Raw genomic sequence first — 15,680 nt, 5'->3', positions numbered from 1 at the left:
AGTAAGATGTTTTCGACTCGGAATTCAACGAATAACTGACCCCACAGTCCCCACACTGAAGCCCGACACCTGCTCGCCAGGCCATTTCTTGTGTACTATTCGTCCTAAAAATATCGCAGCGGTACTGAATGACACCTAAATGTATGCAGAATAACTTCCAATACTTGAAAAAATTATAAAAATTTGTTAAGTGCATTATTTTTAACTTTGCAAATGCTCCAAAATTTCACTTTTCTGCAAATTCAAAATCACGAGCATTTTCAATTGTCCGTTTCATAATACTACTTATTACAAATCGAATATCAAAGTATCAGTTTTGTAGGAAATTTTATCAGCTTTAATTTTGATCGGATGAAATTTCTTCGTAAAATCAATAGAAAAGAAGATACATGCAAAAAACTAAATACAAATACCACTTTTGCATAATTTCTTTAAAAAACACCACTTTTCGAGGGTTCTTTTTTTAAAGAAATCATACCTTTCGATGAACTTACAGTGCTGCATTACTTTCACACACATATAAACTACTAAAAATAGGTGAAATCCAATTTTTAAAAAATTATTACGCATGTATTTTTGCAATATATTATTAATTTGGTATGAAATTGTATTTGTCTTGAAATTTTTAAACAGCTGTAACTTGTTAACAAATGATCGTACAAAGATGAACCAAACGCCGTTTTAAAGATAATTTAATTCTCTTCAAAAAATGTAGAGAGACATTTTGACCTACAGCTAACCAAAAGTGACTTTTTTTTGACAAAATCCACAAAGAAAAACAATTTTTCATGTTTATTAGCATTATCGTACTACGCATATATCCAAAATGAGTTTGCATATACATCAAAATTTTCGAAATTTAATTATCTTTCACTTTCATAGGATGTAATATTTGCGTTAAACTTACAGATGTTGAGATACAAGCGATTTTACCACTAAAAATCATACTCGAGGAGCGATAATAAATGTTTTAAAAAATTCATATCTCTGTCAATATTGATCGTATCGAAAAAAAAAAAAAATGGAAATTGTTCGTAATTAAATTGTCTACAACTTTTATTGGAACTATTTTTTTATTCGAGTCGCCATTTTTGAACCATCGATAAAAAATGCGCGACGTGCTCACGTGTTTTTCATTTCTCATGAAATACCTATTATTTCAAAAAAATCTAGATCGACTGCAATTGGTCGTACAAAATTTTTCTCCCGACCTTTTTTGTGTGAAATTTAATTCTCTACAACTTTCACGTCTTTACTTTTTCCCCTAATTGCGATACTTTTTGAGTTATTGGCAAAAAACCAATTTTTGGGACCTTTTTTGCACCCCCCTTTTTGCTACGACAATGGTACGGGGGTGGGCTTTTAGTATCTTCATTACAGCCCCAAAAGACACACTTCCACGCTGGTTTCAGCGGAGTTAGTATTATTTCCTTGAGTGGCCAAAATTTCAGCCCATTTGACTGGGCTAACTGTTTAATCATGATAATTAGTTGTATAAAAACGAGTTTCCCCGTGGCCCTCGGCGGGGGAACAGGTGGAGAGTGAAAAGGGAGGAAAAGAGTACCGGGAAAAGTGATATAAAGGAGAAGGAAGGTGGAGGAGGCAAGGTAGGTGCGAGGGAAGTCGAAAGGAGGTGGAGTAATTGGAGGCGAGATGGAAAGCATGGCTGGACGGCAGAAATCGGTTGGAGATCAGGAGGCCCGAGAAAGAGGTTAAGGTAACGGTAGGCTTTGGAGACGGAGGAGATGGCACAAGAGGCAAGAGCAGCAGAAGGAAATAAGGCGGATACGCAACACGCGTCCTCGCAACGGGTGCGACGGAGGAAGGGATCAATGTGAGAAACACACGTGGCGGCAGTATAGGCAAGCGGTGAGAAGAAGCGAGCGTTAATAGAAAGTAAGCGGTGATTACAGAAAGAATTGTTGCGAAAGGAAAAAAAGGTAAAGATAGGCGTAAAGGTGAATAAGTGAAGCAGATGGAGGATTTGAAGAGGAGATGAATGCAAGAGAGCACAGTAAATATGATCTTCTGTTACAGATAAAGGCAAGGGAGAAGGAGAGAAAGTGGCAAGAGGAGAAAATGGAGTTCAGAGGGAAAGTAGAGAAGGAGACGATGGAGAAGTTGATAAGGGAACAGATAAAGGAGTTAGTGAGAGAGTCGAAGGAAGATACAAGGAGACGAGACGAGGAGATAAAGAAGCAGAAAGAGGAGATAGAGAGCTTGAAGAGAAAGGTACATAGACTGGAACAAGGCGCAGGGAAAAGGAAGAGAGAGGATAGCGAGGAGAATAGAGGCACGCAGGAGGAAGAGAAGTGGTGGGCTGATGATGAGAGGAATGATGAAGAAAGAAGGAAGAAGAATGTGATAATAAGAATAGAGAAAGACAGGTGGATCAGAAAGGGAACGAGCTGGGAGAAAGTGAGAAAGCTGCTCGCAGAGGGCCTGAAAATAAAGGCAGAGGTGAGGGAAGTGAGCGTGATAGGACAAAGAGGAGAGTGGGTGACGATCCTAGTGAGGATGGAAAGCGAGGAGGATAAATGGAGGGTGCTAGAGGCGAGAAGAAGGGAAGGGAACAAATTAAGGATTAAAATGGACGAGGACAAGTCAGTAGAGAGGAGAGTAAGAAAAAGAGAGGAGAAAGAAAGGAGTAAGGAAAGGAGGAAGGAGGAAGGCGGAAGGTTATACAGGACAGCGGACGAAGAGATAGCAAGTAAGATGGAGGAGAGCCTTCTGATGGATTCAGACGAGGACGATGAAGATAGAAAAGGAGGAAAAGCGAAGGCAGAGTAAAGAGAAAGGACAGTGGCAAGCCGGAGGAGGTGGAGAGGCAGAAGGAGGGGAGGAAGAGCTGCGACAGGAAGAAGAAAAGAAGAGGAACGACGAGGGCAAGAGAAATGAAAGAGGATGGACGACGAGACCGCGAAGAAAATGGAGGAGAAGATGCTCACGGATACGGACAACGACGAGGACCACAAGAAGACTAATGAATGAGACTATGATATGAAATATTGTGTGTTACAAAGATTGTTATTTGTACAGGGTTGGGTACGTCCCTACAAAACGCCCTTTCAGACCCCTTGGGGTAATAAAGTATCATTTCTATCTATCTAGTTGTATAAAAACTCAAATGCCGAAATTGTGAAAACGGTGCCAACGAGCCCCAGTCTCCCCTACTTTTATTTTTAACATGTTCAATTCTAGTCTTTTTATTTTATAAACTTTGTTGTTTATAATACATAGAAATATATTTTATTACTTAGTTTATCAATTTATTTTATAGTTAATTTCTCCACTACGGAGCCATGTCTGAATTCTATCATTACTGCTTATTATACCAGTTTTGGAGTCTAATTTCTGACGTTTATTTTTATGTTGCGACAATATTATTTATTACAAAATATGAAACAGTATTATAAAAACTGTTATATCATCTGATAGAAGACATTTTCTAGTTTATATTTTTGTTTTCAAAGTTTTATTTTAAGCTTTTGTTTAAGAAATATTATCTAAGAACAAAATGGTATGTCAGTATTGGTGATCTTCCTCTATACTCGAAAAAGAAAAATAATATTTAATGTAATCAATATACAATAATAATTAATATGATTAATACACGTGATCAATATACAACTATACACGGAAAAAAAAGATATGATGCACACAATCAAAAAAATTTGTGAGCAACCTAGCTGCATCACCTAGTTATCTTTGAGTGGCAATTATGTATATAGTTGATATGACTTATTTAAAAAGGAGTAGTAATAATCGACTCTGACTGGCAATATATGAATTTTATTATCTCACGACGTTTCGACCGTCACTTTCGGTCCTTATTAAGTGTTCTATCTCTTACAAACAATTCAGTCCTAGCATTGTGCCAACAATCCAAAAGTCAAGAACTAAAATTATATATAAAAAAATAAAAAGAAATAAAATATAAATTAACAATTTTAAATAACTTACAAGTTTGCGCGTCGTATGTAAAAGACGTAGTATGTGTGGGAAAAGCATGTCAGCAACCCACGGTTGACAAAGGCACACTGATCGCGATCGACGTTAAATGTTCTTTATTATTATATCGTATGCCCCGGTCAAATTATCCTGACTTATGACTTATTTACTTTTCAACTGTGTCAACTACATCAATGTAGTTGCGCGTGATTTGGTTGCCACAACCAGAACTTGGTTGAGGACCATTTATTATGGATGGACTATCTATTTATATAGTTGCGTCAATCGGGATTCTAAGCAGCGATATCAAAAAACAAAAACGACTTTCTGCGCACACAATTACAAATGTGTACATACTGTACAGACGTCGTCATTAATGCCTTCCACCTGAAGGCATAGTACATGTAACGTGCACTATAGAAATCCCCAGAACACAGCTAGGAAGGCATTAATGACGCCGTCTGTACATGTGAAGCGGTAATGAGGGAAACGAGAATCGCGTTTTTCTGCACGCATTGCAACCAGTTGACTTTTGATTTAATAAATAATAATTCGACCGAAGAGATCAATTTAAAACATCATATAATGAAATAGAGTTGAGTTATATAAATATGATTTAGGCCGGTATTTATAATTCGTTCTTATTTTTAAGATAAGTATATCTTTCAGATGTTATTATAAAAAGACCATGTTAATGCTTTAAGATTGTACTTAAAATAATTTTAAAATAAGAAACAAAATATACAAATACTGGTCTTTTATCAGAAAATGAGACTCGGCCCGGTCGTCATGGAGATGGAGGGGATACTCACACAAAACACGAGCCACGTCCGTGTGCGCTCAGCGCTTCGGTTGCCTTCGGCTGAATAAAAGAAAGCAGACATATGATCTTCTGTCTTTCTTCCTCCCGTTCGATCCGTACCATAACTCGGGTGTCCGCATTTCGTTTTACCACGCAGTCTACGCACTGGCAATGTTATATGTATACATACAATTTGTAATACTAAAATGAATAAAAATATTAAAATATTAAATATTAAATAAAAATAAATAATGTAACTATCACTACGTTTACGCAAGCGTTACTTCTGTAGTAACTTACGATAATTCCTTCGCGCAAACGGGATTTTGTAGTAACTTACGATAATTTACTCCGCGTAAATGAGTGAATTATCGTAAGTTACTATAGAAGTAATGTTCGCGTTAACGTAGTATATTTCTATTTTTATATTTAATTTAATAATTTTCTTTACACAAATAGAAATAGCATAGCAATTTACATTTTTGCAACCAGTATTTTTTTACTTTCCTAAAAGCGAGAATCGTGTATAATTGTGCAGATATGCGACCAATATATACCAATATATTTACATTCTTAAAAATTATTTATTTAAATAATACACGTTTATTATACATTACCGTTATGTGAGTTATTGTATTATTATGATAAACTCATTTATGCTAATAAAGACATATTAAAGTAAATGGAACATAATATTTATTTAACTTCGGCTGCTGCCAAGAAGTGGACTTGGTTTACAATATGTTCCTTAACAGATTCATCCATCCGCACATCGCCAGTCAACCACACTAACAAAATTTTGACAGAATCTTCCTCACGCTAAAACTCGCTATTATTTATCACTACTGCTCTCGCCTATCTTTTCTCATCTCCGCTTCTATCTTTTTCCTATCCCTATATAATTTCCTTAATATTCTTTCTTTGGTTGTATCTAGTTTATCGTTCCATAGTCTATCTATTCTTTTCCTGTTATCCCTCCCTAGTTCTATAAACCGGTTCTTTATACTGCTGCATTCCTCTACATAGTGCTTCAAATTATCCCTTCCTTCCTTGCAAAACAGACACATTTTTTTCTCTTCCCCCCACCAGTACATGTTCTCCAATTCCATGTTACCACATCTCAGATTTATCAAAGCTCTGATACTATCCCCTTCAATCTGTTTATCTATGTTTGCCATCCTTAAATATTCCGGTCTATTTCCATCTCTCTCTAACTCTTTATACTTCCTGTTATACTTCGACTCTATTATATTATTCTCCTCCACTTGCCTCTGTATCTCCCAGTCTCTTAATTTAATCTCTTCCCCTAAGTTCCTCCCTTCTCTCCTTAACGACTCAACTGCTTCCACCCCCCACCCGTTTCTATTATAGTACTTTTCTCTCTCTCTACCATATCTGTCTTTCCATTTGTTTTTCTCTTTCTCTATCCAACATTTCTTGACCCATCTGCTCTCATCCATTTTCCTAATCTTTTCCTCATATCCCATTGCCCTTCCTCCCCATCCTATCCTAACCTTTCTCAACCCCAGTTCCCTTGACATTAGGTATCTTGGGGTACAGAATTTTAAATCGAAAACCCATCTTGCGTAATCTAGCATAATTTTTTCCAAGTCCTTTTTTTCTTCCCATCCCCAAATTTCCATTCCATACGACATCACACTTTGGACTAGGTAATTAAATAAACTTCCTCTCTTTATGAAATCATCTTTACAGATCCATTCTCCTAGACCCCACGTCCTATTTACCGCAATCCTACCTTTCCTAGCTAATTCCTTAATGTGGTCTTTGCAATTCCCTCTATTATTAAACACGAAACCTAAATATTTAAAAGTCCTAACCACTTCTATCTCTTTTTCTCCCCATTTCCATTTCTCTTTCTTCTCCCTACTTTCTTTGTTAAACACTAACATCTTTGTTTTATTGGTACATAATATCATTTTCCTCCGTTTTAGAAACCTCTTTATTGTGTCTATCATGTCCAACATTGCTGTTCTATTCTTTGCTACGAACACCATATCGTCCGCATACTCTAGCGACCATACTCTATTGTTTCCTAGCTTTACACTTCCTATCTTTTTTTCCTCTAGCTCTTTTCTAATGTCCGCTATATACAAATTAAATAGGAGTGGACTCATTACACAACCCTGCCTGACTCCTTTTGTTATCCTGAATTCCTCCGTCAGGCCCTCTTTTGTTCTTACTGCAACTTCAGTCACATCATATATTGCTTCTATTCTCCTTATAAGTTCTTCATCTATTTCCTTCTCCCTCAAGATCTTCCATAATTTCTCTCTTTCCACCTTATCAAATGCCGCTTTTATACGCATAGCACAGAAGCGAGATTTCTCTGTAATTTTCTACCTTTTCCTCATCTCCCCTTTTGTGTAACGGGACTATGATTGACATTTTCCAGTCTCCAGGTAGCTCTCCTTCTCTCCAGATGTGTTTCAGCAGGTCCACCAACTTCCTCTTAACTGAGTCGCCCCCATACATCCAGGCTTCAATTGGTATTCCATCGATACCTGTGGCCTTATTCCTCTTCATTCTTCTAATAGCCTTTTATATTTCTTCCTCGTTCAACTGTAGTTTTGGCTGTTCGGCTTCTTCTCTTTCTTCACTTATTCCTTTTCTGTTCAGTTGTATCTTCTCCTTATCCGTATATTCCAATAGCTCCTTGAAATAATTTGTCCACTCATTTCCTCCGATGTTATTTATTTTCTTTACCTTTTTCCTTCTTTTTTTGTTTATAAATTTCCATACTTCAGCTCCGTTCTTTATATTCTTTAGTTCTTCTTCTTCTATTACCCTCTTCTCCTTCCTCTTCTGTTCGAGTAGGGTCTTCAGGTTTCTTCTTTCTTCTAGATATCTTCCTCTATCTAGTTTTCCCACTCTCCATTTCTTATAAAGTCTTTTCACGCTCCTTTTCTTCCTTGTACATTCCTTGTCCCACCAATCTTTGTGACCCATCTCTCTCCTCGTCGTATTTACCCTTTTTTTTTATCATAGCCTCATGTACCATCTTTTTAAGATTTGTCCATTTTTCCTCTATAGTTTGTTCTTGCTGTGTCTCAACAAATATATTCTTGTTCGTTTTCTCCTTATATCTCCTTATTGCCTCCTTATCCCAACGGATCCTCCATCTTCCTTCTGTTAACTTTACGCCGTCTACATTAGTCACCTCGTCTTCTTCCTCTCTCCTTTCTTTATCCTCAATTGTCGCACAGACAGGCATGTGGTCTGAGTCCACCCTCGCACCTACCTCGAATTTGTCTATTCTATGATACATTCTCTCGCAAACTATCATATAGTCTATCACCGTATTTCCTCTCGCTCCTACAACAGTATATTCGCCGTTCCAGTCGCCGTTCGTTGTGCCGTTTAGTAAGTACCATCCTTTACTCTGTATAAAATCTATTAAGTTCCTACCCCCTGTCCCTATTATTTTGTCTTTACTTCTCCTCTCTATGTTACTTTCCTCTTCTTCTCCCCCTCCTAATTCCCCTGTTCTTATATTATTAACCCTTAAATGCCACACCTCTCAAGAATCTCGTAAATGACACATGGGGTCTAAAAGACCCCAGCATGAAAAATGTCTCCTTACTTATTGATTTTTTGATATTTAGTTATGAAAATTATTTTCAATGTTGTTTTCAAAGCTTAGAAAAGAGAATAAAATGCTTATATTGTTAAAATTTCAATTTCAACATAGTATAAAAAATTAAGATCGCCAACAGTTAAAATATTGGCTCCAAAATAAAAAAAATAATAAATAAATAAATATGAGCTCCATTTTTGGCGGGAACATTTGAAAATATATCATTGTAAATGGTCTGGGGTCCACTGGACCCCGGGTGGCATTTAAGGGTTAAAATCTCCTCCTATTATAATATGCTCTCTATCCTTCTTTCCTAACCATCTCTCTATTGTCTCCTCCACCCTACTCCAATTATCCTTATTGTAGACGGAAATAATGTTAATTCTTTCACCGTCCGCCAAAATTTCCGACAGTATTAAACCTTCTTCCTCATTTTTAATCATTGTTGATCCTAATTCCCCCCAACTCTTTCTTCTTTTTAATACAAAACCTCCTATCGCTCTGCCTTTCTTTTTTTATTTTCTTCGCATGACTGCACACCCATTCGTGTGTGTTCGGCAGTAAACTTTTAATATTATCCCATTTTTCTGCGTCTACCCATGTTTCGCTTAAACTTACAAAATCGAATTCCCTAATATATCTCCAGAAATCTTAAAACAACCTAGCTTCCGAAGCGCGGATCTAGCTCGCGGCTGGTCAGTGTTCGGAGTAGGCGCGGAGGAAGACACAAGACTCGGTTAAAATAGACGACGTAACAAAGTTTATTCTATAAAGCGTAGATACATGTACGGAGAGATCGCGGATGCATCGGAGCTATGTACAGAAATCGCGGAGTTCGAAGATATGTACAGAGATCGCGGGAGTCAAAGATATATACAGAGATCGCGGGAGTCGTGGCCGCGGATACGGTAACGGCGATACGCAGAGATCGCGGAGTTCGGAGCTGTGTACAGAGATCGCGGGAGTCGAAGATATATACAGAGATCGCGGGACACGGTAATGGCGATATACCGGGCGCGGTACGCGGATCGGCGGGCGCGCGGGCTCGCGGAACACGGGGCGCGACCACGGTGGAAGCGCAAGCTCGGCCAGCGGCGGCGGTAATCGCACGCGGCGCTGGAGCGCGCGGAATCGAGCGGCTAAGATCCTTAGCAGATATGCAGATAACTCTTCATATCCTGGCGCATCGATATACGTAGGCGGGAGGCGGCACCGGGTGGCCAAGATCCTTGGCGAGTAAGAGAAGAGCTCTCTTACCCTGGTTCACTCCGGTGTTGCAGGTTCGCGGATGGAAAATCGAGTCAACCGCCTAGATACGTCACTCGGCAGAGCCAGAGATACCTCTCTAACTCCTGGTTGTTCGAATGTGGGATTGCAGGATCCGTGAGCAGCGGAGAACTGGTCGGGTCGGTTTGCTGGCCCACGGCGGAATCTAATGTTAGCAACAATTGCTCGGTTTATATACCCCCGCGGTGGTGTGTCGGCGTGGCGGGGGTATACGCGACGGCAATCGCGAGCGCCGGGATGGAGCGGCGGAGCGTTCGGGAAAGACGGCGTCCCGGCGCCGCGGTTGCGTTCGGCGGCTTTCGGCCGTTTTCGGCACCGCTCGGCGCTCCGAGTCGGTTGCCGCGGTAAGTCCGTTCGCGGACTTATACGCGAGATCGTGTTATTAAAAAAGGGCACATCGTGCCTTGTCTCGCCCGGCGGGTATTCGGCCGGGCGGCTTCCGGCTGATGTTCGCCAGGAATGATGCGGATTCGGTTTCGGGGCGCATCGTTACAATCTCTATCTTTGTTTACTAATCCTGCCACATTCCAGAAGAGTATTTCAATCTTTCCTCTTCCCTTACGACGGTTATCTCTCTCCCTTTCTCCCTCTTCCTCATTATCTACATTATCTACGTTACCTACGTCCGCCACCACCCCATCTCTACACGCCTCCACTGCTTGGCTTCCCTTTATAAATTTTTCTTTTCTATTAGCTTATTTTCTTCCTCGCTCCATACATACTTCCTACCTTGTATCTCTAGCTTCCTATAACCTATTTTCACCCATTTTCCTTCTGTTTTCTCTTTCCATGCCCGTTCTTTTATCCGTCTTTGCACTTCTCTGTCCTCAAAGGTCAGGTCGTGATCAATGAAAATTCTCTTACTTCCCAGCTTCTTCTTTTTCTTCATGATATTATCCTTCGATTCCCAGCAGTCCATTTCAACTATTACTATCTCTCTTCCTTCTCTGCCTGTTGACCGCATCTTCTTTACTCCCGCTTTTGCACCAAACTCCCTCTCAAGAAACCTCCCTCTCCGCTGTGTCCATTAAGCTCTTGTTTTCCTCTTTATGTAATCCTCTGATCACTAGATTATTTTTCTTTTCCTCCCTTTCCTTCATATTTCTTTCTCTCTTCCTAACCATTTCCGACACCTTTCCCACAATCTCCTCCATTTTGCTGCCGGTCGCCTCTTCCGTTATGTTTTCACTCCTTCGTTCGATCTTCGATAGTCTCTCTTCTAGCTTATCCATCCTTTCCTCTATCCTTTCTTCTTTTTTTTCTCCATCCTTCTTCTAAGACGCTCATCCTCTCTCTCATCTCTCTTATCTCGTCTCTCAGGTCCCTCATCTCGTCTCTAATTTCTCTCAAGATTGAAATGACAGATCCGTCCTCTTCTTTCTTCTCTAATGCAAACTGCGTCTCATTTTCTTCTTTCTTTTTTATTGTCGCTCCTTCTCCATCTTTCAATTTTCCTATATCTGGAGGCGTTCTATCTACTTTATTACTCCTCTTAAAGATCTCGGCGATCATCTGCTCCTTCTCCTCTCTCTTCCTTTTTATCTTAGCTAAGTCGCCGTCTATACTTTTATCGCCCCTCATATATTCTAAAATACTAGTTGAGGATGATCTCTCTCTCTCTCCCTCTCTCTCTCCCTTTTAAATCTTCTTTAGAGGGCCTGCCTTTTCCTTTCTTTACTGCTATCGGTGTGGCGTAAATTTCTTTTTCCCTCTCTTCTGTAGCTGGTAGATCCGAGCTTTTATCCCTATCCTTCTCCAACTCCTTCTCTCTCTCTCTCTCTCTCTCTCTCTCTCTCTCTCTCTCTCTCTCTCTCTCTCTCTCTCTCTCTCTCTCTCTCTCTCTCTCTCTCATCCTTCTCACTCTTCTTTCTACCCTCGGTCTGTTCGGACATACTAATACCTATTACTTATCTCTGGCTGCCGGCTGATGTCGCTGCCTACTTTATACTCAACGAGCCAAAATCTCTGACTTTATGAACGCTTGCCAGCGCCGTGCTAGGCCTTCGCCTCAGCTCACCTAATCTCCTTTCAAAACACCTGTCCTTTTACGCTCTCCTTTATGTAAACCTAATGTTTCCAGTATTGCTTTTTACTCTAGCTTTAGCCTAAATAATTCTTCCTACCTTTTTATCGCTCTAACATCTACCGCGCTTCCTAACTCGCTCTGAACTCTCTCCTTCCCTCCTCGCAGCTCGCACACGCATACACCTCTCACTCGCTCCGCTAACCAAGTCCAAGTAAATGGAACATAATAAATAACACTTAATATCTATTAATAAATAATAATAAAATTCATGATTTATTCATAGTATAATGAATAAATAAACGAACATGTCCTTCGATATTACATATATTAAAGCACACAATTTGCGTGCTTAAGGAACAGCGCAATCGCAATTCACAATTTTGTAAATCGCACATCTCTACTTGCAGATCAGTACCGCCGGCATTTGCGTAACCCGATGTGCACCACGGGGAGGTTGCTCTGTCGGATTTTGCTTTCTTTACACCATGGATGTCTCTTACAGATATGAATAAGTCTTTTACAGACATTATATATGTCTCTTACAGACATATGTTTCTTATAAATAAGATTTTTAAAAAATCAAAAAGTTAAATAGGTACATAAAAGAAATTAGAAAGCAAATGCATAAACAAATTTTTTAAGTTTAAAACATAAAATTACAATACATTAACAATACATTACAATACATTAGTTTTATTTTTTTTATTTTTTTAATTCATATAATAATTTTTTATTATATAACGGCCTCGTCCCCAGGGGCAGCCCCGCTGGGAATACCAGCGCGCGCGCGCTCGCCCGCGTCTCATTCCTCGTCGGAGTCCTAAAAAAAATAAAGGAATATTATAAACGGAATATGTGTATGTAATTAATAATAAAAAATAATAGATGAAAATGATACTATTAATGATTACTATTTTTCAAGACGGATTTTTAAAAAATTGAAATTTTTGATTTACATAGATGTTTGGATGACCTTAAGAGGAAGTTGTTGTATAGTTCACGTTTCCTTTATGATTGCTTACCTTTAAATATTTGGCAACCGATTATTTCGCATCACACTAAAGCGTTTGACAACTTTAAATATAAATTAACATCTTTACATAAAAAGAAACTTGATTGGTTGTTGGAATCCAAGAAAATTAATTTCTATAAAAGAATCAAGCCCATAGAGTTTTCGTGTAAAGGTACGGAACTTGGAGGGGAGGAAATCAATAATATTAAATTTGCACATTCTGATTCTGTTTCTGACATTAATGTCTCTATTAAACCACTCCAATTTTTGAACACCAAAAATACTAATCCGCTTGATTACACTAACGACAAATGGTTCTTGAATTTTTCTAATGTTAATATTCCCACCGAAGTTTCATCCTTGTTACAACTCGGAGATAAATTTAGTTTACCATTCTCTATTAATAAGAAAAAAGCCATACACGAGTTCATTAAAGATCTTGAAAGCAACGGTAGCAAATACACAATTGACAACCAAATCAGAATGCGTAATGTGGCGATCCCTCAATTTTCCAAGTTACTACAAAAAAGACCACTCACCACACCGATTGAACGTAGTCTCATTGCGAGGTACAATTCCGCGTGCCAATTTCAAAGAAACAAACCGGATGTTATTTTTACAAGAGCCGATAAAGGTAATGTCACGGTAGCATTAGACAAAAATGAATATATTCAAAAAATGGAAATGTTACTAAGTGACAAAGATACCTATGAAGTGGTCAAAAGAAATCCATCCGCCAAAATGGAAAGGGAACTAAATGCCTTGATTAAAAAGTGGCTACAGAAGGAATATATTTCTAAGAAACAATATTTTTTCCTACATTCCAGCGATTCTACACTTCCAAAAGCTTATGGTCTTCCAAAGATTCACAAAAAAAACGTTCCTTTTAGAATAATAGTCTCTTCTGTTAACACGGCTCTGTATAATCTTGCAGCTTTTCTGCAAGAAATTTTAGCTGATAGTTTACCAAAACCAAAGAGCCACGTCAACAACAGTTTTGAATTATGTACTGACCTATTGAAAATAAAAGTGCAGAAGTCGGAGATTCTGATCTCACTGGACGCGGTATCATTATTTACGAATGTTCCATCTGAGTTGGTCGTGGAGGGTTTAAAAAAGAGATGGAAGTTTATAAAAACAAAAACAAGGTTATCTCGTGCTGAATTTATTACGGCAGTCAAATTTGTACTGGCTTCCACCTTTTTCACGTTTAACGGTGTCACCTATAAGCAGACATTTGGATCTCCAATGGGCTCCCCTTTATCCCCGACAGTGGCTGACATTGTTATGGAGGATTTGGAGGAAAGAGTTTTGGGCGCATTGGACATCCATCTATCGTTTTACAAGCGCTATGTGGATGATATTATTATGAAGATTCCTAAGGATAACGTTCAGGATGTTCTGGATCACTTTAACAGTTATCATGATAGACTTAAATTTACAATAGAGTACGAAAATAATGGCCGTCTTAGCTTTCTGGACTTGATGTTGATTGTAAGGGGAGACACGATTATAACAGATTGATACCACAAAGAAACTTTTTCTGGTAGGCTATTGTCCTTCCTTTCGAATCATCCTATTCAACACAAAATAGGAACAATCTACAGCCTAGTGGACAGATCAATCAGGTTATCACATCCCAGCTTTTATAATAAAAATTTAAATTTTGTCATCAATGTATTGCTTGGAAATGGATATCCCATCGATCTAATATTCTTGCATATTAATAAAAGACTGAGGAAACTTCAGTCCATAAAGAATAATAATACGGGTAATGATTCCGAATGTGCACAGCAAACAAAAAGTTTTATTGTTATGCCGTATTTAAAACATACTTCGGAAATCATCGCCTCAGCAGTCGATAAATCTGAAAATTCTGTGGGATACCGCACTCTTAACAATCTTGGTAGCATCATTAAGGTCCATAAGGATAAGAACGCCCATTTTTCCAAGAATGACGTAATTTACAAAATCTGTTGTAAAAATTGTGATGCCTCTTACGTCGGTCAGACTAAGAGGCAATTACAAACCAGATTAAAAGAACATAAAAGCAATATAAGATTAGACGAGTCCAAACATTCTGTTGTATCAGAACATACCACAAAATTCAATCATTCATTTGACTGGGAAAATGCACGCATCTTAGAAATTGAGCATAATTACAAAAAGAGATTAACCGCAGAAATGATACATATTAAAGAACAAACTAATGGTATAAATTTAAATAAGGACACGGAACTACTAAACGATGCCTATTTTGATATCTTGAATCGGTTGTCTTAAACGTTCTGTTAATAACAATGATCATTGGTTATTGTGCCCTTGCGATGCGGGTATTGTCTCAGTCGTCTGTTATCCTTCGCGACGAACACACGCTTTGTGAGACGATGGAAGGAATTCACCCTAGTTCCTTGTTTCATCGACCGCTTATGTGAGTCCGTTTTTAAGGCTAAACTCGTTTTTAATCAAATTTTCGTTTTGGTCCTATGTAAGTTCTAACTTTGATATAGTTGCCACTAAGATGGTCTGGCGACAAAGGATCTCATCTATACGGGTTTTATGGACGCATAAGTGTCATGCAGCGAAGGAAGCGACCGATTTTGCGTGTAGATTGACGATTAATTGACAACATACTTCTGACTTCAATATGACTAATTGTCCAATTACTTGGGTGAGACCGGATTAATGTGAATTGTGGCGTTGGATCGAATTGATTCGTTTTGTTCGTAGAATAATAATGCGATATATTGTAATGCGTTTTTCTTTATATTTTTTTATTGTTCTGAAGAAGGCCAAGTAAGGCACGAAACGTAAACAAGTCTGTATACGATTATTGAATGTATTAAATATTTTTTTCTAACATCTGGTATTAGCTCGAAATTGGCCGTTTGATATTATTTAGCTATTGCTTGTCGAGCGAAACTTTTGTTAATTTTGATACTATTAATATAAAAAGAAATACGTACTTTTTCTCTCTTGTTGCTGCTCTTGTTGCGGCTGTTGCAGC

The 15,680-nt window shown here is 38.4% G+C and overlaps 1 protein-coding gene across 1 annotated transcript; it reads left to right on the top strand.

Moving 5' to 3' along the window:
• The first annotated feature begins 13,351 nt into the window (after nucleotides 1-13,351).
• On the top strand, nucleotides 13,352-14,197 carry LOC139782586 (uncharacterized). Its single transcript, XM_071721605.1, has one exon. It carries the CDS (start codon nucleotides 13,352-13,354, stop codon nucleotides 14,195-14,197), a length of 846 nt encoding a protein of 281 aa, XP_071577706.1.
• The last annotated feature ends 1,483 nt before the right edge of the window (nucleotides 14,198-15,680 follow it).

Source organism: Temnothorax nylanderi, unplaced genomic scaffold (assembly GCF_030848795.1).
Source record: "Temnothorax nylanderi isolate EJ_2023f unplaced genomic scaffold, tnyl_v1.0 TNYL_tig0426_pilon, whole genome shotgun sequence".
Classification (NCBI taxonomy): domain Eukaryota; kingdom Metazoa; phylum Arthropoda; class Insecta; order Hymenoptera; family Formicidae; genus Temnothorax; species Temnothorax nylanderi.
Note: the sequence above shows the minus strand (reverse complement) of the source record. Positions and strands in the feature narration are given on the sequence as shown.

What these genes read in the sequence shown, in the direction of transcription:
- LOC139782586 (XM_071721605.1), top strand. Translation starts at nt 13,352, where the DNA reads ATGGAAATGTTACTAAGTGACAAAGATACCTATGAAGTGGTCAAAAGA.